Raw genomic sequence first — 21,270 nt, forward strand, 5'->3', positions numbered from 1 at the left:
TATCACATTGTGACTGTCATTTCCCCTTCTTTCGGAGCAGAGATTGCTCCTTATTTTCCTCCTGATTTTCTTGCCTAATTGGACAGTGCTGTGCTTGTGATATTGCAAGTGGCTGTTGTGACACTCTCTTGATTATAGAATGACTCCCTTTTTTTCTAGGCTTTAATTTCACATACTCGGCTCATTAGTGTGTTAACGTGGCCAGATACAAATATATGTTTGTTTCCTTTCTTTAAACAAAATAATGTGTAAAGAAGATTGAAGTTGAATTGCAAAGTGTTTGTGTAGAAATCTTTGTGTACTTCTCTACATCACAGCAATTGTAGTATATTTGTAAATGTGCATAGAACTTGTAAATGTGCATAGAACATAGAACATGTACATGTACCGGTATGTTACAAGTTTCAAGTTACAGGCCTAAACCATCTACTTTAGATTTAATATCTTTAACAACTAGAACTTGCATGTAGACATACATTTTAGAAAACAATGTCTCAGATTTTGCAACTGGAACTTAAGCATAACATGCATGTTACTTTTGAAGTTAAAAACAAGGAGTTGGATACATTATTTGCATTTTGCAAATTTAAAACTAGAACACCGGCCTGAAACAATTACACTGGCCCAATTTTCAAAATCTGAACCTAAGTATTGCAGAGCTGTCAAGATTTAATGGGGGAAAAAGAAGTAGACATGCATGTATACAGCACGGCGGATTTCAAAAGAGTCGGCTCAAGTAATGCAGCACAAGTCTGCAACCAAGCGCGCATTTATCCTCTTAAGTGCACCCATGTAGGCCAGGAATTAGCATGCTTAAAAGCCTAATTGCGGCCTTACCCCACCGGCAGCGGACAACGTTTTTCAAATGGCGTCCCTGATTGGTCCAAATTGAATTATTCAGCCGGTACCCGGGCCTCGTCGGCCACTTTAAGCGCGCCAGCGATTTGTGTCAAATGCGGGGTCTCAACACACACATACACAGAAAATAGGATTTAAAAGGGAAGGGGGCAAAAGGGGTCGATGAAATTTCTTCCCGCCGGTAAATTACTTTTAACAGACCCAAGCGTACCGTCTTTTTTTCCCCTTCTGTCTTTGTGTTGTCAGTGTTATTGATCTGCTACTACTGGTATTATCAGGGCATGAGAATTGTGGGTAGAATGGCAGTATCTAGGCAACCTGTTTTTCTTCTGTATTGAAGGGGTGTGTGTTTATTAACGAAACCACGCGCTCGGCTGCCAGAAGTGAAGCGTGTTCTGATTTGCCGTGTTTGCCGAGTCCCTGGATTTATTAATAATTTAAGAAGTCAAATACTGGCTGGTCGATTACTGAAATACCCGAGATCCATCAAGCCTGCTTCGTGCTGTAGGTCTCTCTCTCTGCCGTCCCCTTCACTCTTTTTTAAAATTGATGTATGATATTTCCTTGATGAAATTTTCCCCCCTTCTCTTGTTTGAACGTCACTCCGGTCTTAGTATGTCAGCTGCTCGGATATTGATGTGCTTGTTTTCATATTACGGAGGGGACGGCGTGTAAACAGGGAAAGCGGGGAGAGTATAGCGGGGTGGGCATGGCAGGGAGATGGGGTCCGGGTGATCAATGATGGTAATATGGGATGGTGTGAACGGTAGGAGGAGTGAAGGAGGATGCTGGTGTGTTACAGATGATGTGGACATTTCATCCAGGGGGTATTGATGAGATGCTCGCCCTCTTAGTCTTACCCTGCCACGCCCTATCTTAAAAAAAAAAACAGAGTGTGGTATAGACCTGATCTTGCTGCCACCATTTCAGTCATGTACCCTGTCTCCAATAACAGTTCTGAATGATAGTGTTTTTGTGCAAAAAGGAACCAGACTATTTCAGTCATGTACCCTGTCTCCTATAACAGTTCTGAATGATAGTGTTTTTGTGCAAAAAGGAACCAGACTATTCATCTTGCTGCCACCATTTCAGTCATGTACACGTACCCTGTCTCGTATAACAGTTCTGAATGATAGTGTTTTTGTGCAAATAGGAACCAGACTATTTGTCCTTCCAGCCTCGCTTTGGTTATGTTGATTTAAATGGGGAAAAAATAAAGATGGCCGCAACGTGATAATGGTCTATTGGCAGACTAATGTCTCAACTATGCATGTTTATCAATACACTTACATGTCTGTGAAAACAAAAATTATAAGCATAATTGGATAAAAAATGATGCAGAATTTTGAGCTTTGATTCAACTTGCCCCTTAGGAAGGATTACAGTGTATAATTTACAAAAGAGTGCATCCAAACCTAATAGCGCCCTCTATTGTGGTTGTCGTATCCGAAGAAGGCTAATTCATGTACATACATAGGGAGGATGCCCACTGTATTAGGAGAATTGAGGATTATGGGGAAAAAGTCCATACCTGGACACCACTTGACATCCTGTGCACAAACCCTATGAGACTGGTCTGAAAAAGTCAAAGTGTTTCTCAGTAAATGCTTCAATATTGTCCCTGCTAAATTTGACTTTCTAGGACATGTTATCGCTTTCAGATGGCTGACAGGTCACTGCAGGGAAAAATTAGTGATACATGTCCATGTATGGAATTCTTTCCGGATGCTAAACAGAAGAACAAGAAACTGAAATTTGCAGAAGCGTTTCAAATGTTCATCAGTACCTGCCCCTTAATAACGTCAAACCCTGTATCCCACACAGTGTTGCATTTTTTACTCAATGAGCTACACAGCATATCACAATACATAAATCTATGTATCCAAAACTGAGTTCCCAGTAGTTGTGCCGATGGTTTTATAATATTGCCAATTATCCTGAAACTTCACCCTCTTGAAAATGATTCATTGGAGTGGACAAATAATAACCCAAAACAAGTCGAGGCTTGCATTAACGAACAAAGCCGCAGACACCGTCCCCATCACATTGTCCCCGATCCAATTTTTGTCAAAGTTGTGATCCATCTTGCAGATGCACCCCGAATGACACGGTTGTGTCTGTGCACGCGCCCGGCCCGCACACGTGATGAATTGCCCAATCCCACTTCACTAATGGAGCAGCAAATAACCGCAAAGATGCAAAGTATTCCCCCGAGGAAAATTCAGAGGTTTCTGTTTGTGTCCTTTTTTTCTTTCTTATTCTTCTCCTTTATTTTCCTTTTCTCTCTTTTCTGTCTTGTTGGAGTGTTTGGAACTATCGACGATAATTTTTTAACATGGACTGATCGAGCATGACCAATGATAAGATTCTAACGATGATACAGTGTTGGTGGGGGGGGGGGGGGGGTTTACATGATAAACAATTATGTTGGAGTAAACTACCGGTGCGTCATTTGTTGAAAAGAAGAGGAGGAGCAGTTAAACGAGAGAGCACCTCCACTGTCAAAAACAATTAGAGAAAATAAGGTATAACCTTCCGTCTGCAATTTTTTTTGTCAATTATTTTTGTACAAGGACTCTCATCAGGCCCAGTGCTTGGGAAAAAAAGGAGAGAAAAAAAATGCACTTGAAATTACAATTTGAGCCATTGGTGACATATGCAGCTATGTTGGCAATCATTAAGCGTAATTTGAAACGTGCCTGCCAAGCAAATCTGATGACCTATTGAAATCCGATCCCGGGATTATGTATTTCTTTTCCGCCAACGTGACATTGGATGACTCGTCATGAGCGCGAACGCGATGCGGGAGGCTTCAAAATATCATTTTTTTTGTTTTTTGGTGGTCCTTCTTGAGAGGCTGTTTGTCACGGTGGACTTTGCCCTCTCGACATGACATGCAGAAATGAATAAATTTGGCCTTTCTTGAGCGTTGCCACTCGTAATTTTTTGGTTTTTAAATAAGAAATTTGTATTCGTGCCCAGAAGTGGCAAACCATAGAATCAATATTCCTTTGCTTTGTTTGATGTAAGAATTATACAGAAGGAGAAATTATTTGATGAGAGTTTTGAATTATTCAGCGGTAATTGAAAACTTTGAGTGTAATTGTCAATACGAGAAGCCTTCATGTTTCTGGAACTGCAAAAATCTTTGACCAAAAGATAATGTCTTAAAATCCCCCAAGGCAATTAACCAATGGAAAAACATGTTTCCAGTCATGTGACTAAACTAATTTACATATATACCGGTAGTTAAATCATATATCTGAACTTACATAATAATTGTTCTTTTGCGCATTTTATGAAAATTCGTAAATTCAGAACAGTTGCGTTTCTTTCTGTCGCAGTTTGGAAAAAGCTTGAGTGTGAGCGTGACAGTTGCTAGGCAACAGCTGGCTAGATTTTGTCAGTCAGTTGAACACGTTTTCCTTTTTTCTAAGTTCCATGCCCATATGCAATTGTTTACTAGTTGTTTACAAGTTTGTTTTCTATGTTGTTGTTTACAGGTAGAGGATGTGACCCTAATGATGGACAGGCAAACCAACAGGCATCGAGGTATGTTCACATTTTGTTTCTTCCTTTTCAAGTAGTTTATTTGTCAAAACAAGACATTACTAAATTAAACGCTAAACAAAATACAAACTGAAACAGTATTGAAAGCCCCAGTAAGCCTTCAAATACTGGACTACATTGTACTACATGCTATCAAAATACATGTAGTTTATATCCTTTTTTTAATAGTAAAATATTTATGCTGATTTAAATGGAAAGTGAAAAAAACTACAGGTACATGTAAACATACACTTTATCAAAAACCTCAACATTCCTTCAAATAAAGCAAATGCCGTCAAAATATGGGAGTTCTTTTTTTTTATAAAGCTAAGTGGTCATGTTATTTCTTGACACATGAGGGCGCTGTTTATGTCATGCAAGTAGGACAATGAATGCATTTCATGTGCACTGAATGGCTACATTTAAAACCTGAACAGTAATACATAGCTGCATGTACATGTATATTTACACACACCAAATGGGAACAAACAAATGCTACCAACATTATGGTTCTGGTTGGTCATGTACAAGAAGCGTTTTCTTTTGAAAATCTTCACAGAAACTTCATTTCACCTTAAAATGTGAATTGCCAAAAATGGTCCGGATTTCACGCAGAATGGAAAAAAACAACTTAAGCTTGTCACATAGGTCTCACCTTAACTTTGTTTTAAAGACGTTTCCTTAGTAAAGTTGGATGGAGATGAAAATTATTAACCAACTTAATATTTTGTATATATTCCGCTCAGGAGGTTTTGGAAATGAGGCTTTCGTTGTGTAATTGCGCCTAAGGCCAAATCAACCACGGGTCAATATCTAGAATAGTTTTGTTCTGAATGTAACTTAAGACCCCTGATTTCACAGCTTACTAACTGTACAGTTTTGCCAGTGTAATTGGTTTTCCACTCAATGAAGACACTCGTGAGATTGTTAATTAATGGTAATTTATACATAAAAACCACTCTAGGGTATATATTTTAAAAGATGGACAAAAGTCCCATTAAGTCATTAAATCATTGATCTTTTTTTTTTTCTCGTATCTAATTTGCTGCAATGTTTTAAAGCCTGAAAAACTTTAAATAGGGTTGAATTTCAGGTAGCAATCTGAGCATCCAGTGTGAGAAAAAAAAGGAGGGAAAGGGGGAAAGAGAGGGACAAACAAGAAAGAACGGTGGATGGTTTGGCCAGTATCGGCAAGGGTATGGACGTGCGTAAATGACCCTGCCGCTGGGCATGCAGGGAGTATCAGTCCAGCACTAATGGCCGGCAAACGGTGAGCCAACGCAACCAGAAATTAATTGAACGTACTAACAGTGTTGGCAAAAATGTAACCCAATCCCTCGCTAGCTTGATTCTCATTTAAGGCAAGCCCCGGCCGAGACTCGGAGTTCCTCTTTGACCGCTGCGATCGAAACTGTTGCTCCGTTGCCTCCGAAGGAAGAAAAAAAGAACTTGTAGTTTTCAGTTTTGTTGACCATTTCAGCCTAGGAAATGAATAACAATGTGAGCAGATCGAGTGACTTGCCAGCCCGCTTTCAGCGACATTCTTAAACATTTTCGCAGTTGGTAGGGTCCAAAAGGGGCCTTTGTCGCGAAGGAATTCTTAAACAGTCAGCTCGGGTGTCAAACAAGTATAAATTGCTTGCCGGTCTTGTGATCAGGATACATTTACCCATTCACACTTTTTTTTCTGGAGTTGTTGGCACATGTAGTTTTCTTTTTTTATACTTCGGCGGGTAGAAATATAATTCCCCAGGTTTTGTCGCGGAATTGTGCAGGCATGAAATTCTCGGGTTATCTGATCGTTGTAATTATCTCAGATTGGATTTTTTGGTGAAAGGGAGACGGTGAGTTCTACATGTACCGTTGCATGACTTCTAGGTTAATCGTTCTCAGTCATTTTAGAAAAAACAGCACATCAAACATAATACATTGTAAGTTTAGGACGGTGGTTCATAAAAGGCGTTACTGTTGTTTGCTTGACCTGTACAATAAATCAAAACTTTTAATTAAGTTCAGTGTAGCTTCCGATCTGAGATGTAATTCTTGGAGATTTTTTCAAGACTGGTGATTGACCAGTAAGAATTCAGGTCTTAAAACCGGTCCAGTTTTTTGCAGTTGGAGCAAGTTTAACATTTGTGTGCAGAGCTGAAGTTTCTTTGGAAGATTTTGTCTTTCCTTCAGATCTTTCCACATGTAGGTTTGATGCAGCAGTTTACGATTGAATTTTATGGTAGGCTTGTTGCCTGGGATTTGTCATAAAACTTCAGAGGTCGCTATTGAGCAGAGCAAAACCTAACTGAGCGGATGGCCACCAGAAAGTGATATCCGCCATTGCCAGATTAATCCAAGCAAATTACAAGTCCCAGCAGGAAATGAGGCTCCTTTATATCTGACCGCCGAACCATAAAAATGAAGGAGAAACGAGTCCTATTGTTCCTATTTTTTTTGAGAGCCATGCCACTTGGCAAGCCAGCGAGCCATAACTGAAAGAAAATGGAGCAAATGTTTGAACGGCGCGCAGTTGATTATTTGCTGGCGATTCATAGAGCTGAGTCCGGTCGTTTGCCCGCGTGACTTGCCCCCCCTTTTCCTTTCAAGCGTGCCGCTCCTTGCAATGCCGCCATCATTGTGATTTGTTTTGTGGGGCAGTGATCGGCAATCAGCGTGGGGATCCAGTCATGTGCGATGGGACTATATGAGGGAAGCGAGAGAGAGGAGTTAAGAGAAAATGCGAGCAAGACGGCTTCAGGGCTCACCAGAGTATTTGAATGGTATTGACCTTTCCCGCTGCAGTCGCAATAGTCCAGTTTTTTTGTGCATGGTGCTGCAGGGCGGTTTGCCCTCGTAATTTCCTGTCTCTTTGGTTACCTGTGGGAAATAAACCCAGCGTGCATAGTGCAGGGGCCTCTCGGGCCAACGGCCAAAAAATTGCCCGACACACGAGATAAAGAAGGGGGAAAACAAACCACCCAACACAAACACACACACGGGCATAAGCGGCATAGGTCCGACCCGATCATTTTTTTTGAGCTTTGTATTGGTTTGCAATCGAGAATCGGAAATCCGAGCGTGTCATAGCTCTCATGCCGTGTCCGCCGTGAATTTGCATTATTATTCCAGCCTCGGTGCCCGGCGCCGGCCGCTGACAAACGTTTTTGACTTTTCTTTTTGTAAAATTGAGAAGGCAGGGGATAAAAAAAAAAGGAAGAAAAAAAAAAAAAGATGCGAGGATGGCTAGGATAGGAGACACAGGTCCCGGCACATCAAAAATAGAAGTCCCCATCGTGTCTTGGGACGCGGCCTGGGACGAGACAAGGCACGCAGAGAAAACAGGAGAAATTGACTTTCATGGCAGATTAGGATTCCGCGCTCAACTCGACCCCGGCTCGGCCGGGTGCCCGACTCTCCGGCTGCCCACGGAAGAGTTTTAGAGTCAGTAGGTTTGGCGCCTGTGTGATTAAACGCAGTACTTGAGGGGTCTTTGCATTCACTCACACCTGCTGGCCATAGCCAATCCAGTATAAATTTAATTGTGGGGATCCTTTCACTTGGGGATCGCCCGGTAGAATTCCATTTTGTTAAATGACACGAAACTGTCATGAGAGGGAGATGTTAGAGAAAGAGTGGAGAGAAGAGGAGGCGAGTTGGCGGCGTCCGTGCTTGCTGAATGCCAAGTCGGATCGGTACTCCGGCCGGGTCACGACCCTTAGGCATGGTTTTTTCCTTCCCTTTCTTTCTTATTTTCTTGTTTCTCACCTCGGATTTATAGAAAAAAGGAGGTTGTCTGGGATAAGAAGCTTGTACCGTTGAGATGGCAATTCAAGCGTATACATTTCAGCGCCAAGCCACTATCCGGTCCGGCGGACTCGCCGGGCAATATAGTGTTACTCCGAAATGCATGCAGGAGCAGCAGTTTAGAAACAACACAGGGATCCTAGTGAGACATCACTGCCAACTCTGCGGCGACGTCTAAAGGAAAAAAAAAATGGAAAGAGACGGTTTGGGGGTACAAAAAAAATTGGCAGACATGGCAGAACGCTCACACGCCTAATAGGTGCCGCAGTCCGTGTAGGCGTTGATCCCCTTTCTGCCCGGAACTGATAATGGATACATGTAAATTTTAACGCGGATGCCGCTGAAGCGCCTCTCTTGCAATTCTGATATCCCCATCTGACTCTCAAGGGCCGAGAGCTCCTAGACATCCTGGCCCCAGCGTCCGAATTCACCTGTACGCGAGATTGCCCCCGACAAGCAGCTGGATCAGTTCAGAGCCACAGAAAATGTTTTCAGATCACTACTAAGTGGGCAAAATTGCACGTTTTCTTCTCCTTTCTTTTTTGCCCACTCTTCGGTCTCCTCTCTCCTTTTTCTTCCTTTTCTCTCTTCTTTCCGCATCTTCTTGCCCTTTTGCATGGATCTCTCTCTCTCTCTAAAGAGTTGAGTTTGCAGTGCCTGTCTGGACATGCCGTGCCGTTAAGCTTCTGAGGGGAAGAGAATAACAGAAAGAAAGGGGAAAAAAAGGAAGCAGTAAGGAGAAAAAATGCTCAAAAGAGGGGCAAATAGATGGGTAAGAATCGACGTTTTACTTGAGTAGATCTGATCAGGAGGGGATATTGTGTCGCCATGTGTTGGCTATTTTAAGGTTTCTAAGTAAAGCCGTGGCGCATAGCGCGCTAAGATCAGACAGGGGCTGCGCTAACAATAATACAAGCCTTCGCTCCGTGTGGCGGCAGGGGCCAGACAGTCAGGCTCCTGGTCAGGGAATTTGCAATTCAGAAGAAAAAAGTGAGGTGGGGGAGGGGGGGGGGTGAGAGAAAGAAAGAAACCTGATAAATAGTTTCAAGAAAAGGGCACAACAGGTTTGTTGTATGCCTGTGTGTTTGCATTTCATGGTGCTGTGAAAGAGAAAGAAAGCAATGTTAAGTGGTAATTTGTTGAGAAGAAAGAATGGCTAAACATATAAAATAACCCGCAGGCGAGATACAAACAGACCAGGAAATAGCCCTTTTGGGGTCTTGCTTTATAAAAAGGAAGAAAAAAAAGGTTGTTTGCAAAATCTGTACATGTAGTATTGTATGTACATGTGAGGTTTGAGCATCAATATTAGGTTTTGCCCTTCACCGGCATATAAACACTGCTTACTCAGTGTGTTACCTCCGAGTGAAAGTTGGAAAAAATCACTTGGGTGGGATTCGAACCCATGACCTGCTGCTTTCTAATGCAGACGTCTTACCACTCGACCACCATGCTTGCGAGTTCACAAACATTTACCGAATGGCATTTACTTTTTCTGTGTAAGTTTTATTCATTGTTTTGTTCAGGTTGAAGAATGCAGTCCATTCTTTTGTGGGTAAACAGTGGCTGTGTAACAGTTCCTTGAATGATGTTTCCCAAATTACATGTACTTGATGAGACTTGCTATGCAGTGACTCAAATCAAGACCGTCTTAACATATCACACATTAGTTTCTGTCAAGTTTGTTCAAAACTGACAAAAAGAATTTTGAACAGAGGACATGAAATCTTCAACCCCACGATGGTCATAGGTTGATCCCGAACATGTACATGTGTAGCTGTGTGCTCATTGGGGAAACATGTACATGTACATGTACACAAATACATATATCCTCAAAAGTCAGGGGTGCGTTTTGGCGGTCATAAACAGTCATAACCAAAAATTGGTTCGGTTGTTTCTTGTCAGTGAGTTTCTTTGGGAATTTTAAATGGGCGAGCATTTCTCATGACAATGCAATACTCAAAATCGCAAATCCCCAAAACAATTAACCAAAGAGAAACAACAGAACCAGTTTTTGGTCATGACCGCCAAAACGCACCCGGAATGCCATCCCATTGTGACAGCTGAGTCTGTACTTCTTTCCTAATTATTTCCGGAAAAAGGAATTAATTGCACAATTTATACAAATAAATTATATAAATTTCACGGCTTGTGAACTTTTTCTTTTAATAAATTAAAGCATTTTGATTTCAAAATGATGTTAACACAACACACAGCTACAAAGAACTTGTACCTGTAATTGCTGAACCACAAAATAATTTAAAACTAATTGAATTGAAGCTTTTCAGAGTGTTGCAGAGTAAAGGAGCGTGTATGCACAACACTGCTAAATTAACACACTTTTGGTAGTCATGACTCTTCTGCCGTGCGTCGTTTCTACATTTCAATTTATTTTTCATTAACGCCCCAGTTTATAAGCCGAGAAGGCGGGTAAAAACAACCCACCTAAGCCCAATCGATGGCCGGCCAAATTTACAAAAGGCTTCGGTTGTGAAATCAATTTAACACACTTCCCCGGCGATATCTCTGACCCACTTTGCTGAATTAACTAGGGCAGGCTTTGCCGACCTGCTCGGGCCACGGATGAGAGCAGTGCCAGTCGCCGTCTCTCGCCCGTAAATTTCATTCCCGGGTTTACGGCCGTCCTTCTCGCAGCCCCTAATCAAATATGTATTTTATTTTCTGACAGAATTTCCTGCGTCTCGATTTCTGATCTTTTAACTTTTCTCGGAAGCCGATAGGAAAATCGTTTTTGTTAAAAACTGAAAAGCAGGCTTTCCGGACATTTCTTTCTGTTAATTTTTGTGTGTGTGAGGAAACTCGCCTGCTCGATTCATTGAAAAAGAATCACTTGAAATTCTAAAAATGTGCAAGGATAAAGCAGCGGTTCATTGCTCGGCTTTCGCACAGATTTACGCTTCCCAAAAAGATATTTGTAGCATGTTTCGCCAGTAAGTAAAAGCATGAGAATATTTATTGAGATTTTACATGTGATGCGATCAAGCTAAATGAGTCGTTTGTCAGGAATTTTCATGTAGAGATTCAGGCCAAAACGGGTCTTATTCACGAGTCGAGTCAGCTATCTTGAATTGAAAGTGAGGTGAAATCTGAATTTTTTTAACTTGCGAAGAGAAATGAAACCAAGTTAATTTCTAATTAATTCCAGTCTGCTTCAATGAATAATTTGAAATTTGTAATTAAACATTCCCTAATGTTTAAAGCCAGATTAAAAAAAAATGACAGTAAATAAGGCTGCATTGTGCCTGCATAAATAGTCTGGCGCCATCCCATTCAACAGTTGAAATTAATTTTCAATTAATGAAATACATTCAGGGAACTCAACAAAAATGGCCAACTCGTGAATAAGGCCCATAGGGCCACTTCATCACATCTCTTGGTGTTCTGACTTCCATAATTATTGAACTAAAGATGGTTTCAGCATGCGGTTTTCACAGCAGTAATGCTGAGATTGTGCTCTTTTCAAATCTGTTTAAAATAAAAATTGACTAGGGTCGACAAACGACTCATTTAGCTTGATCCCATCACATATTCAAGATGATGCAGATTGTCATCACATTGTGAAATAATTAAAATTTCACTGGACTGTGCGTAAAGTCAAACTGCAAATATTTGTCCATCGAGATACTACAATCCCTCTTCAAAGATTCTAAAGTATCATAAGGTCATCTGAGGTTGCCGATGCCCAGAGCAACCAACATGGCCGACCTTTTTTTTTGTCTAACTTCTTTTTACTTCATTCCTCCGTGACATTACATTGATGCTGTGAATTTGCCCCGTATCTCCCTTTATCGCACGAATCTGCAAATCTAATAAGAAGCACTAAGACCATTCACCAGAGGCCTTGAAGTCAACAGGGATTTGCAACAAAAGAATGAAAGCAAGGAGCTAGAGAAAAAGAGAAAGAGACACAGAGAAAATAGAAGAAGAAAAAAAAATCTACTCTCTTTTGTGAAATTTCCCCGGGATGAACTATGATGAGCCTTGACTGATTTACAGAGAATGAGCGTGTGCAGGAATTTATGACCATGGGCATGCTTTTTAATAATGGCATTTCGCTGTTGTTATCTGCCAACTCCCGTCATTTTTTCCCCCATTTCTCTGTCTTGTTTTCTTTCAATCGTTGCAAGCGCTCTTGGGTTTTTTGCCCTTGGAAAGAAAAGAAGGGGAAGGGGGGCTGAGGAGGAACACAGGACAAGCGAAGGACACCATCTTTGATACTGGGATTGAATCTCCTTGTAAAGGATTGGTTGTAGAAGTAGTTTTGCTCTAGACCTGCGGGCTGTAAGTGATCTTTGGTCTGTGGGGATTCCATGTTTCTGCTAGATCACATTCCCTGCAGGTGTTGGGGTTTAACACTCACCTGGTGTCATTGATGAAGAAATATTGCAGATTTTTTTTTTTTTTTTGACTCTCATTTTTTTTTTCATTTGAAATTTGTTTGTCATTGGAGCAGTGGAAAGAATATTAAATCAAAGTGGGGATTGGGCTCTTTTAAGAGCATATTTGATCCATGTTCTTAGGGCACAGCCTTCACGAATGCCAATTCTAATCCAGTCATTAGAAAGGGGTTGTTTTGTTTCTGAGCGAGGCACTTTACAATGCTTGTTTATGCTTAGCTTTGGGAGCAGAAAATTGTTGTTTCAGGTTGCAGGCCAGTAAGTGGTCCAAAATCGCCTACGCTGGCCAAATCATGATTTGCATGCCCTCAAATTCTTCCTTATTTGAGCATATTGAGGGCCATGAACTTGAGGGTTTAAAAAAAATATGGGTGGAAGCCGTGCAGAGGACTGTGAACTTGTAGTTCTGTGCAATTTGGATGAAATTGGAGCCCTAAAAGCGCTCTATTTTGCAATGGAGTGTAGGCATCGTTTTTTCAAATGACAGTGGGCTTCAGGACCATTTAAAATGGAAATTTCTCCTAAAAGTCATCAGTTAACCCCCCCCCCCCCCCCCGAAAATTGAAAAGAAAATGAAAGATGATGAAATTAGCTTTAATTTGATGTGTGTCTCGAACACCTTGGAGAGTTGTGAGTATTTTTCCAGAATTTTTGAAGTGGGGGCATTTATCATTGGGGTCTATGGCAGTTTATTTACTGGTCTGCAACCTTCAGAGTAGTCTGGGGGACCAGACTTATGGCCACCCACTTTGGCCACACATGCTCTTGAGATGGATATAGGAATTGTGAGTATTAACCCTAACCTCCTTCAGTGATTTGCTAGGAACCTTCTTCACTCCTACAAATTCTAATTATGGTAAACTCTAAACCCAAACTGTTGGACTCTGATTATTGGTGGTATGCCTAACCCAGTGTAAAGCATAATCAGTTTACTAGTGCAGTACTCACTCCAACAGATTCCAACAAACCCTGGTGTTGGAGTTCGACTGGATGGGGATTGTAAATTTGCAGAGCCTAGTCACCATCTCTAAGCATTTGTCGTGATGTTGCTGTATTGTTGGATATTGCTAGATTAAGGATGGTCATAGTTCTTGATATAATAAGAAATGAAAAAAAAAAAAAGGGGCGGTTAAGGATAAACTATTGTGCCTCATCATTATATTCCAATCATTTGAACACATATGTGGATACATTTTCCCTCAAAAGTTGTCATGGAAATATACGCATGACAGTTATCCTGTTAATCACTAAAATTTTGTTTCTTTGATCTCACAAACGTCTTCAAACTGTACTGCTTAAAACCCAAAACAAACCTTAAATGTTTAATCAATAAAACAGATGTTTTACTGTAGTAAAAATCCAGCGCCTATATATAATTGTGAATTTCTGGTATTCACAAAACGAATCACGAAATCAAAGTTGAACATTTCCCAAATCATACACGTTGTCGCACACATCTTTGCCCAATTATTTTCTCTGTCAAACCACATGGAGTTACATTTGTATCACGGTGTTAGTGCTGATCATTTCTTTTTTACGTTGGGTCTTGTTATGATCGGATTTCAGCCGTCCCACGCTCTGTCCTGACTCATCTTCAGCGGCATTTGAGCGCTGGATTCCCTTCCACCACGTTGACTTTCTGGATCGCGCGAGACCGGGGTTGACGACCGGCCCGAGCAGTGGCGTAATGCACTCAACCTTCTGCCCCGTGACCTCGCGCTGTTCTGCAATCGTTCTCCACTCCTCCCCGCTTTTTGCTTCTCGCAAATCTCACCCACGTTTGCAAAAATTTGCCGGTTGGCTTCACCGATGAGGCAGCTTTGAAGCCATTGGGAGAAAGAGAAAAAATAGAGGAAGCAACTGAAATCGAAAAAAAAAAAAAAAAAAAACACACCTTGTTGACTAGAAGTAAATTTCCCTTTTGTCATCTGATCAGGGGATGAAGATGTTGCATGCCTGCCTGCCTTTTTGTTATTTTTTGTTTTTGCTATCAGTGAAAAGGTATTGTTTTTGTTCAGATTTTTTTTCTTTTCTTTTTGGTGTTCTATCCCAATCCCATAGACTTTGTACATGTTTCATTTTCGTGGTCACTTTTCCCAAAAAGCAACCATCAATCTTAATCAAACTTGGCACACTTTGGAGGATACCCAGCACCTCAATCCTTTAAAATCGTCAGGCAGTCCTGCCTCTCAAAATGCATTCATCCTCAATCCTCCAAAATCCTCCTCCTCTTCAAACACCATTCATCCTCAATCCTCCAAAATCCTCATGTTTCTTAAACACTATTCATCCTGAATCCTCCAAAACTGCCAAGAGGATTTTGGAGGATTGAGGTGGGTTAGGATTAAATATTCAAATCAATAACGTTGAAATTTCGTCGAGGCAAAGTAATAAACTTGAAATATAATTGGGTCATTTAATTGGATGGAGCTTATTATAGGGGCATACATGTAAATACATAAGTTTGGAAGAACAAACCCACCATATTTAATTCAATACTTCCATTAGTGTTGAGTTTCTTTTCTAATCAACAATGGTGTGATTGAAACTAAGAAACCTAAAAGAAGAACTTATCGGTTGAGGTGGTTGATTCCTGATGGCATTTAGCCTGTCGCTAAGTCCATTCATGGCCTTTTTGTGAGAGTTCCAAAGTCATCAATGCGGCAACATTTACTGACAGCAGTGCTCAATTATGCTTCGATTCACCACACCAAAAGCCAGAACCATCCCAGGAAATTACATAGATACCTGAACCCGTTATTTTGTATCGTACTTTTTTTTTTATTTCGATGAGAAAAACAACTTTAGGCAAAAATCAATTTGCCTGTAGAACTTCCCTGAATGGAGGCAAAATGGCGTGATACTATCGTTCCCTTCTGCCCTTTTTCGTGAGTCGCTCCGGATTTTTTTGTAAGAACTCTCGTTTAGAAACTCTGACAGCCCTCTTATATGGCAGCAACAACAGGAAATTGAAACAAAATGGAGGAGGTTTCTGGCTCTTTCTTTTGGAGATTGATCGCCTTGGTAACAGCATCTCTGACGTGCTGATGGGAAATATTGGGGGAAGGGGGACTTTGCATGGAGTGACAGTGGTCTTGCAGGTGTCTGTTCAGGTTCACCGTATGGATCAATTCTTGTCCTAAGACCAAAGTTTATTGGCCAAATCCTCACAATAACTGTCGGATCACAAACCGGAATAGCAAGTACAGATTTTGCAAGGGTGAATGATATCCCAGTTAAAATGTTGAGCACGGAATCACAGTTCATGGATTTGAACCCTGCCAGTGCACACAGTGTTTGTGTTCTTGGGCAAGATACTTGCCTCAATTTGCCTCACTCTCAGGTGTATATATGGGTACCTGTGAGGGTTGAGACTGGATTGTGCTGAACTCAAGCAAATACAGATTTTGCAAGGGTGAATGATATCCCAGTTAAAATGTTGAGCACGGAAACACAGTTCATGGATTTGAACCATGACGGTGCACACAGTGTTTGTGTTCTTGGGCAAGATACTTGCCTCGATTGCCTCACTCTCAGGTGTGTACATGGGTACCTGTGAGGGTAGAGACTGGATTGTGCTGAACTCAAGCTCTTTGAGACAGTAGCATAAAGCACCATACAAGCATTATTATACGAGTATTAATATGTTGTACACCGAGTACTATTTGCCATACACCAAGGCTCTTTTCGCAGGTACATGTACTTCATAAATTTATCGTCCATCTCTTCAAAATCATAAGTGAAGAGCTGCAAAGCTTGAAACTGCCTGTCAGTGGTTTTATGACCCATTGTGCAAGTGACATCATTGAAATCTGAAGAGTAAGCAATCACCTTCAGATATTAACAGGAAAACTGACGTCAATTGAAACAAGGTCATCCCCAGAGATAACGCTTGCTTCCGAGTGGTAATCCAGGTTATCCCTTGAAGATTACACTTTCTGCCTAAATCTTAAATGTTTGGCTTTGCTCCCCCGTCCCCCCCCCCCCCCATTCCCAAGAAAATGAATTTCTCCCCTGACTGACAGCCTATCTGCAGATCTGCACAGAATAGTTCATTCAGTGCACACTCGAGTTCGTTATCTTATCAGTAGAAATTAAAAAGAAAAAGGAACAAAAAAATAAAACTGGTACCAGAAAAGAAGACAGATTAATGTAAATAAGCAGGCAGGAAACGACCTGTAAAGTAATGAAAATGGATTAGTGCGGGCACTCCAAATCATGATATATTTTTTTAATTTTTGGGGGGTTGGTAACCAATCTACTTTGATGGACACCGTATTGGCCCAGTCACCGCTTTACTTGTTTTAGCTTGCGCTTGTTTTCCCCCTTTTTCCCCCTTTTCTTTTCGTTCCCTCCTGTCATCATCTTGTGCTACAGCGGCTGCTCCTTTTTATTTGATGATGGGACGCACGCGTTAGTTGCAAGGTCAACATCCCAGTACCGTACCGTATACTGTAAAAGAAAAACACATGTATGCGGCGGAAAAAAAAGGCTCTTGCGAAATTAACAACTGATCACTGTTCATGCTGCCTTGCGTTCATCGCTCTTCGACCTCCGGACAAAGTGCAGCCGGCAGGTGAGTGAGCTACCCTGTCAGCATCACAGTCCAAAACGAAAATAAGGAAAAAACAAGGAAGAGCAGAAAAATATGCAAAAAAAAAAGAGAGAAAAAAAGGAATAATGGCATTTTCAATTTTACTTGATCATGCATACCAGCGAGCTGATAAGGTGTAATGCATTTGAGTCTGTGAAAGGTATCGTCTGAAAGGCGACATGTCTTAAATGATTCATGATATTTCACCAAAGAAATTATATGAATTGAGGAGGGTTTTAACCTTTGAATTGACGTACATGTGGCGATGATGGTTCACTGAACTATTGTGTGCATGGACTTGTGTAATGCAATTTAAAGAAAACCACATGTATGCAAAAATTAATGCAATTTTCTAATTTTTTTTATTCCATAAAAGCACTGACTGAGCTGTGTCGAAATCAGAGATTATCATTTTTTTTGTATGAACCTCCACATCTAAAACTTGGAGTTGACGAAGATAAGATTTTGCAAACCACTTATGTAGAAAGACCGCATTCAAGGACAATTTTCTCTGAAAGGGACCTGTTTTTTTGTTGTTAAAAGGCTGGGCATGTTGTAACAATGGTATTTATAGGTCTTGTAAAAGAAGTGAAACTATTTCGCGCAGAATTTTGCCTACTCTTTCCATTAACCCTATCGTACCTGAATCCATCCAAAGGATTTCGGCGGATTCAGGATACCTCCATATTGAGCTGTTGGGGGACTTTGATGGATTCAGGATCTTAACAGTTTCACTCCCGCCTAACTGGTGGATTCTGATGGACTCACTGGCCACCAACATTTTGTTGCATGGCAAAATTAATGGATTTTGGCGGATTCAGGATACTTTTTAGTAAAAACTACCCAGGGGTGAGGGTTAAAGAAATAGTGATTGAAAGAAAAGTCCCAGGTTTTCTCAACATATTAGCAAATAAAGCTTATTTTAATACCACTTGCACCTGAATTACATTTCAAAGTGCCTGTTTTGTAAAGATTGAGAGTTTAACATTCCCTTTTTAAGTCAAAAATCCAAGTTACATCCCAGATCTAGTTCCCACATTTCCTTGATTTCATTTTACTTCACGCAACAACTATTTGGTAGGCCTATGTGCTGCAGCAGCAATACTTGAAATATATAGAAGCTATTCTTGCATTCTGTGTGTTAGCCACAGGAGCGAATATCACCATGTAAATTTTCTTTCCATCGAATGCATCGAATGTCTCATACTCCTGAGAGGGGGACATTTTCATGCATGAAATATTGGAAATTCCATGATATATGAATGTTTTATCATCTTCCCCGATCCACTCCAATTGAATCACAAGTGGTTGACTTCCGTTTATACTTTTCTGAATGCTGTGCCGACCAGAAAGCATCTAACATAGAGTTGCAACTCTCTGAGGTCGTTAGAGGACATTCCGTGAACGGCTCTGGAATCTGATTGGTTGAAGAGTTTTACTTCCAGACCCTGCGTGGGTTATGAAACATATCCATGAGCATGAACTGAACTTGTCGGTGATAGCTCCGTCTTTTCATTGACTGATACTGCTTCATGAGGATTTGACAAAACAGGTCTGTGAATTGCTCATTCTTTTACATCGGAATCGGCATGATTGGTCCAGCAGAGAGAGAGTGATTGCTCCATTCTGTGATTGGTGATGCCACTTCCAGTGCATTTGTCCAATAAATGTTCAGTATAATCCACATGGTTTGCGATTGCTGCGGTAAAGACAGTGATTGCTCCATCATTTGATTGGCTCTCCCCTGGGACACCCTTCAGCATTCTCCGGTCTCTTTTCCTATGGGACCATTCCTCAACCCTTAGGTGATTGGTGGGGAGAGAGCGGTGTTAATATTTAAACAATCAAATTTGCATATCTATTGACAAATACCGGTAGTTTGTGTGCTGGTCGTTCACCCGGTGTACCGGCAGTGCTACGCACTGAGGCAGTTTATACCACACAATTATGGAAAATTGATGAATATAGCTCTCAACCTTGAAAATCAAATTAATGTTCTGTAGCTAGCTGTTATTGTGTCTGTTATGTTCTGTGGTTTTGGTTGTTGCCATGGACAGCTTTTGATGTGTGTTTTTAATATTCTAGAGATGACTATATTCCTATGGTAACATTTTGTATACATTTCTTCTATGTAGGGTCTTTGTAACGACATTGCCATATTTATTTATTTATTATTTTTGGTTTAAGTTTGAAATTTGTTTGATACATTTTTCCCTTTTTAAAATGATAATGTCTTTTTACAAATTATGTTTTACTGTCATCTATTTGATACTTTGTGTTTTGTATAACTGTTATCAAGTGTTTTTTTGCCAAAATTTGTTTACTTCTTTCACCTTGTTTCAAGTTTTAACAACAATCTCAAACAAACAAAACCACCACTTCTGCTCCAGAAACAAATATTTGCCCAAACGAAACTCTCCAAAAATGTGCACTACATGTGGGAGCAAATTAATTTTTTGCAATTCACTTCAGTTCCATTGTATTGAAAAATTGTTTTTAAATTGATTACAAAACCAATTTTCTTTTTAAATTGAACGTAACAAGTAACACGGCATGACGCAAATGCCTAAAATAGTCTTATAAATGTATTGCACAAAAAGTCCCAGAATATATATCAAGGTGTAATATATACATGTACATTTTTGTAAATGTATGTGTTTTTACACAATGTTCATCAATACTCAAATTTGTATCCTTGTGGAGACATCGCTTTGTTCTCGTGTACAAAATCGTGAGAGGGTCGAAAGCTATTTTCAAAATGCTCCAATTTTAATCAGAATTACTTTCCTGGGTTGAAATTCCGACCAAATATCCCTTACATAAAATACTTTAATTTGGAAATTGGAAATTCCTAGGTTTTTAGTAAAATCCATATATATTTTTTCGTGAAATCCTTGTTGAGACCTATTCACCTTTTGAAATTGCCTTGTGGAGACCTTTACAATCTTTGGTTCCGTATTATACCCGGGTCTCCAAAAAGCATCATTTTTTTAAAAAACATGTCGGCCTATACACACCATACAGTGTGTTGGTAACTTAACTCTCCAAGTCCCTGGTTTTTACAGGCTGCATGAAAAATTCTTATAAAAATGATGATGTAATAGTAGTGATTGAGAAAAAGAACAAAACGCCTCGATCAAATGCAGAAGATTAGAACTACTTTTTAACATACAATTCTGTATAAATATAGTTCATCGTACACTTGACAAATGTTATTACCAGTCATGCTAGCCTGAACAATTTAGGTGACGAATCCCTTTTTTATCGCCTCATTTCACCCAGCCGTGCAAATTAAGTCAAAGTATACACAATGTACCTTTAATAAACCCTCATATGTTCAAGCCGGCATCGCCCCATCAGTAACTGCACGGAATATTCCCCCCCCCCCCATCCCCCCATTAAACGGTCATTGTCCATTGCAATCGTGTCTTGTATGCTGTATGCGACAGCCTCGCGGTTTTGCCAGTGTTGGAAAAAAGAAAGATTAGTCCTCCAAGGTCAAGGTGAGGGAATAATCAGTGAACTACACGGTCGTACCCTGCTATCGGTCGTTGCCCACCCGAACCGAAGAGCTGAACTCGTGTACTCTCTCCCTTTTAATCCCAGTCCTGTACAATGGATGCCGTGCCTTTTTTCTTTCTTTTTTTGGAAAGCAGTAACATGCTTTTTGCATGGCTCTGGTTTAAAGGGAGTATACAACAGTTGCTTTTGCTGTAGTTTTCAGAAGTGGATGGATTTGGGGGTTAGTTTTTTTTAGCAAATATTGTACCACTGACGTTTTGTGTTCGCGAATGCTGGAAAAACCAAGAAAAACATCTTGTTCCTGTAGTCTGGTTCCCTGACCCCACTTATGATGAAACAGAGCAGTTTATAGACTTAGGGCAATTAGGTCAGGGAACCAGTCTAGCTGGATTGTACCTGTTCATAGGTACGTAATCGATAGCAAACAAAATGCGGACTAACTAAATACATGGTAAATTGGGGGCAGTATTTGAAAGAAAAAGCAGTTTTTTTCCAACGCTGGTTGGCCCACCAGCGTTGGAAATTGATACTAAA

General features: G+C 40.5%; 1 protein-coding gene across 1 annotated transcript in view; it reads left to right on the forward strand.

Moving 5' to 3' along the window:
* The first annotated feature begins 4,343 nt into the window (after positions 1 to 4,343).
* Positions 4,344 to 21,270, forward strand: part of LOC119727035 (RNA-binding protein Musashi homolog Rbp6-like) — a 55,966-nt gene continuing 39,039 nt past the window's right edge. The window contains exon 1 of the mRNA XM_038198925.1: positions 4,344 to 4,410. Within this exon, the coding sequence (XP_038054853.1) occupies positions 4,380 to 4,410 (31 nt within the window). The 5' untranslated portion in view covers positions 4,344 to 4,379. The remainder of the gene's footprint in view (positions 4,411 to 21,270) is intronic.

The sequence above is a fragment of the Patiria miniata genome, unplaced genomic scaffold (genome assembly GCF_015706575.1).
Source record: "Patiria miniata isolate m_02_andy unplaced genomic scaffold, ASM1570657v1 HiC_scaffold_2, whole genome shotgun sequence".
Lineage (NCBI taxonomy): Eukaryota > Metazoa > Echinodermata > Asteroidea > Valvatida > Asterinidae > Patiria > Patiria miniata.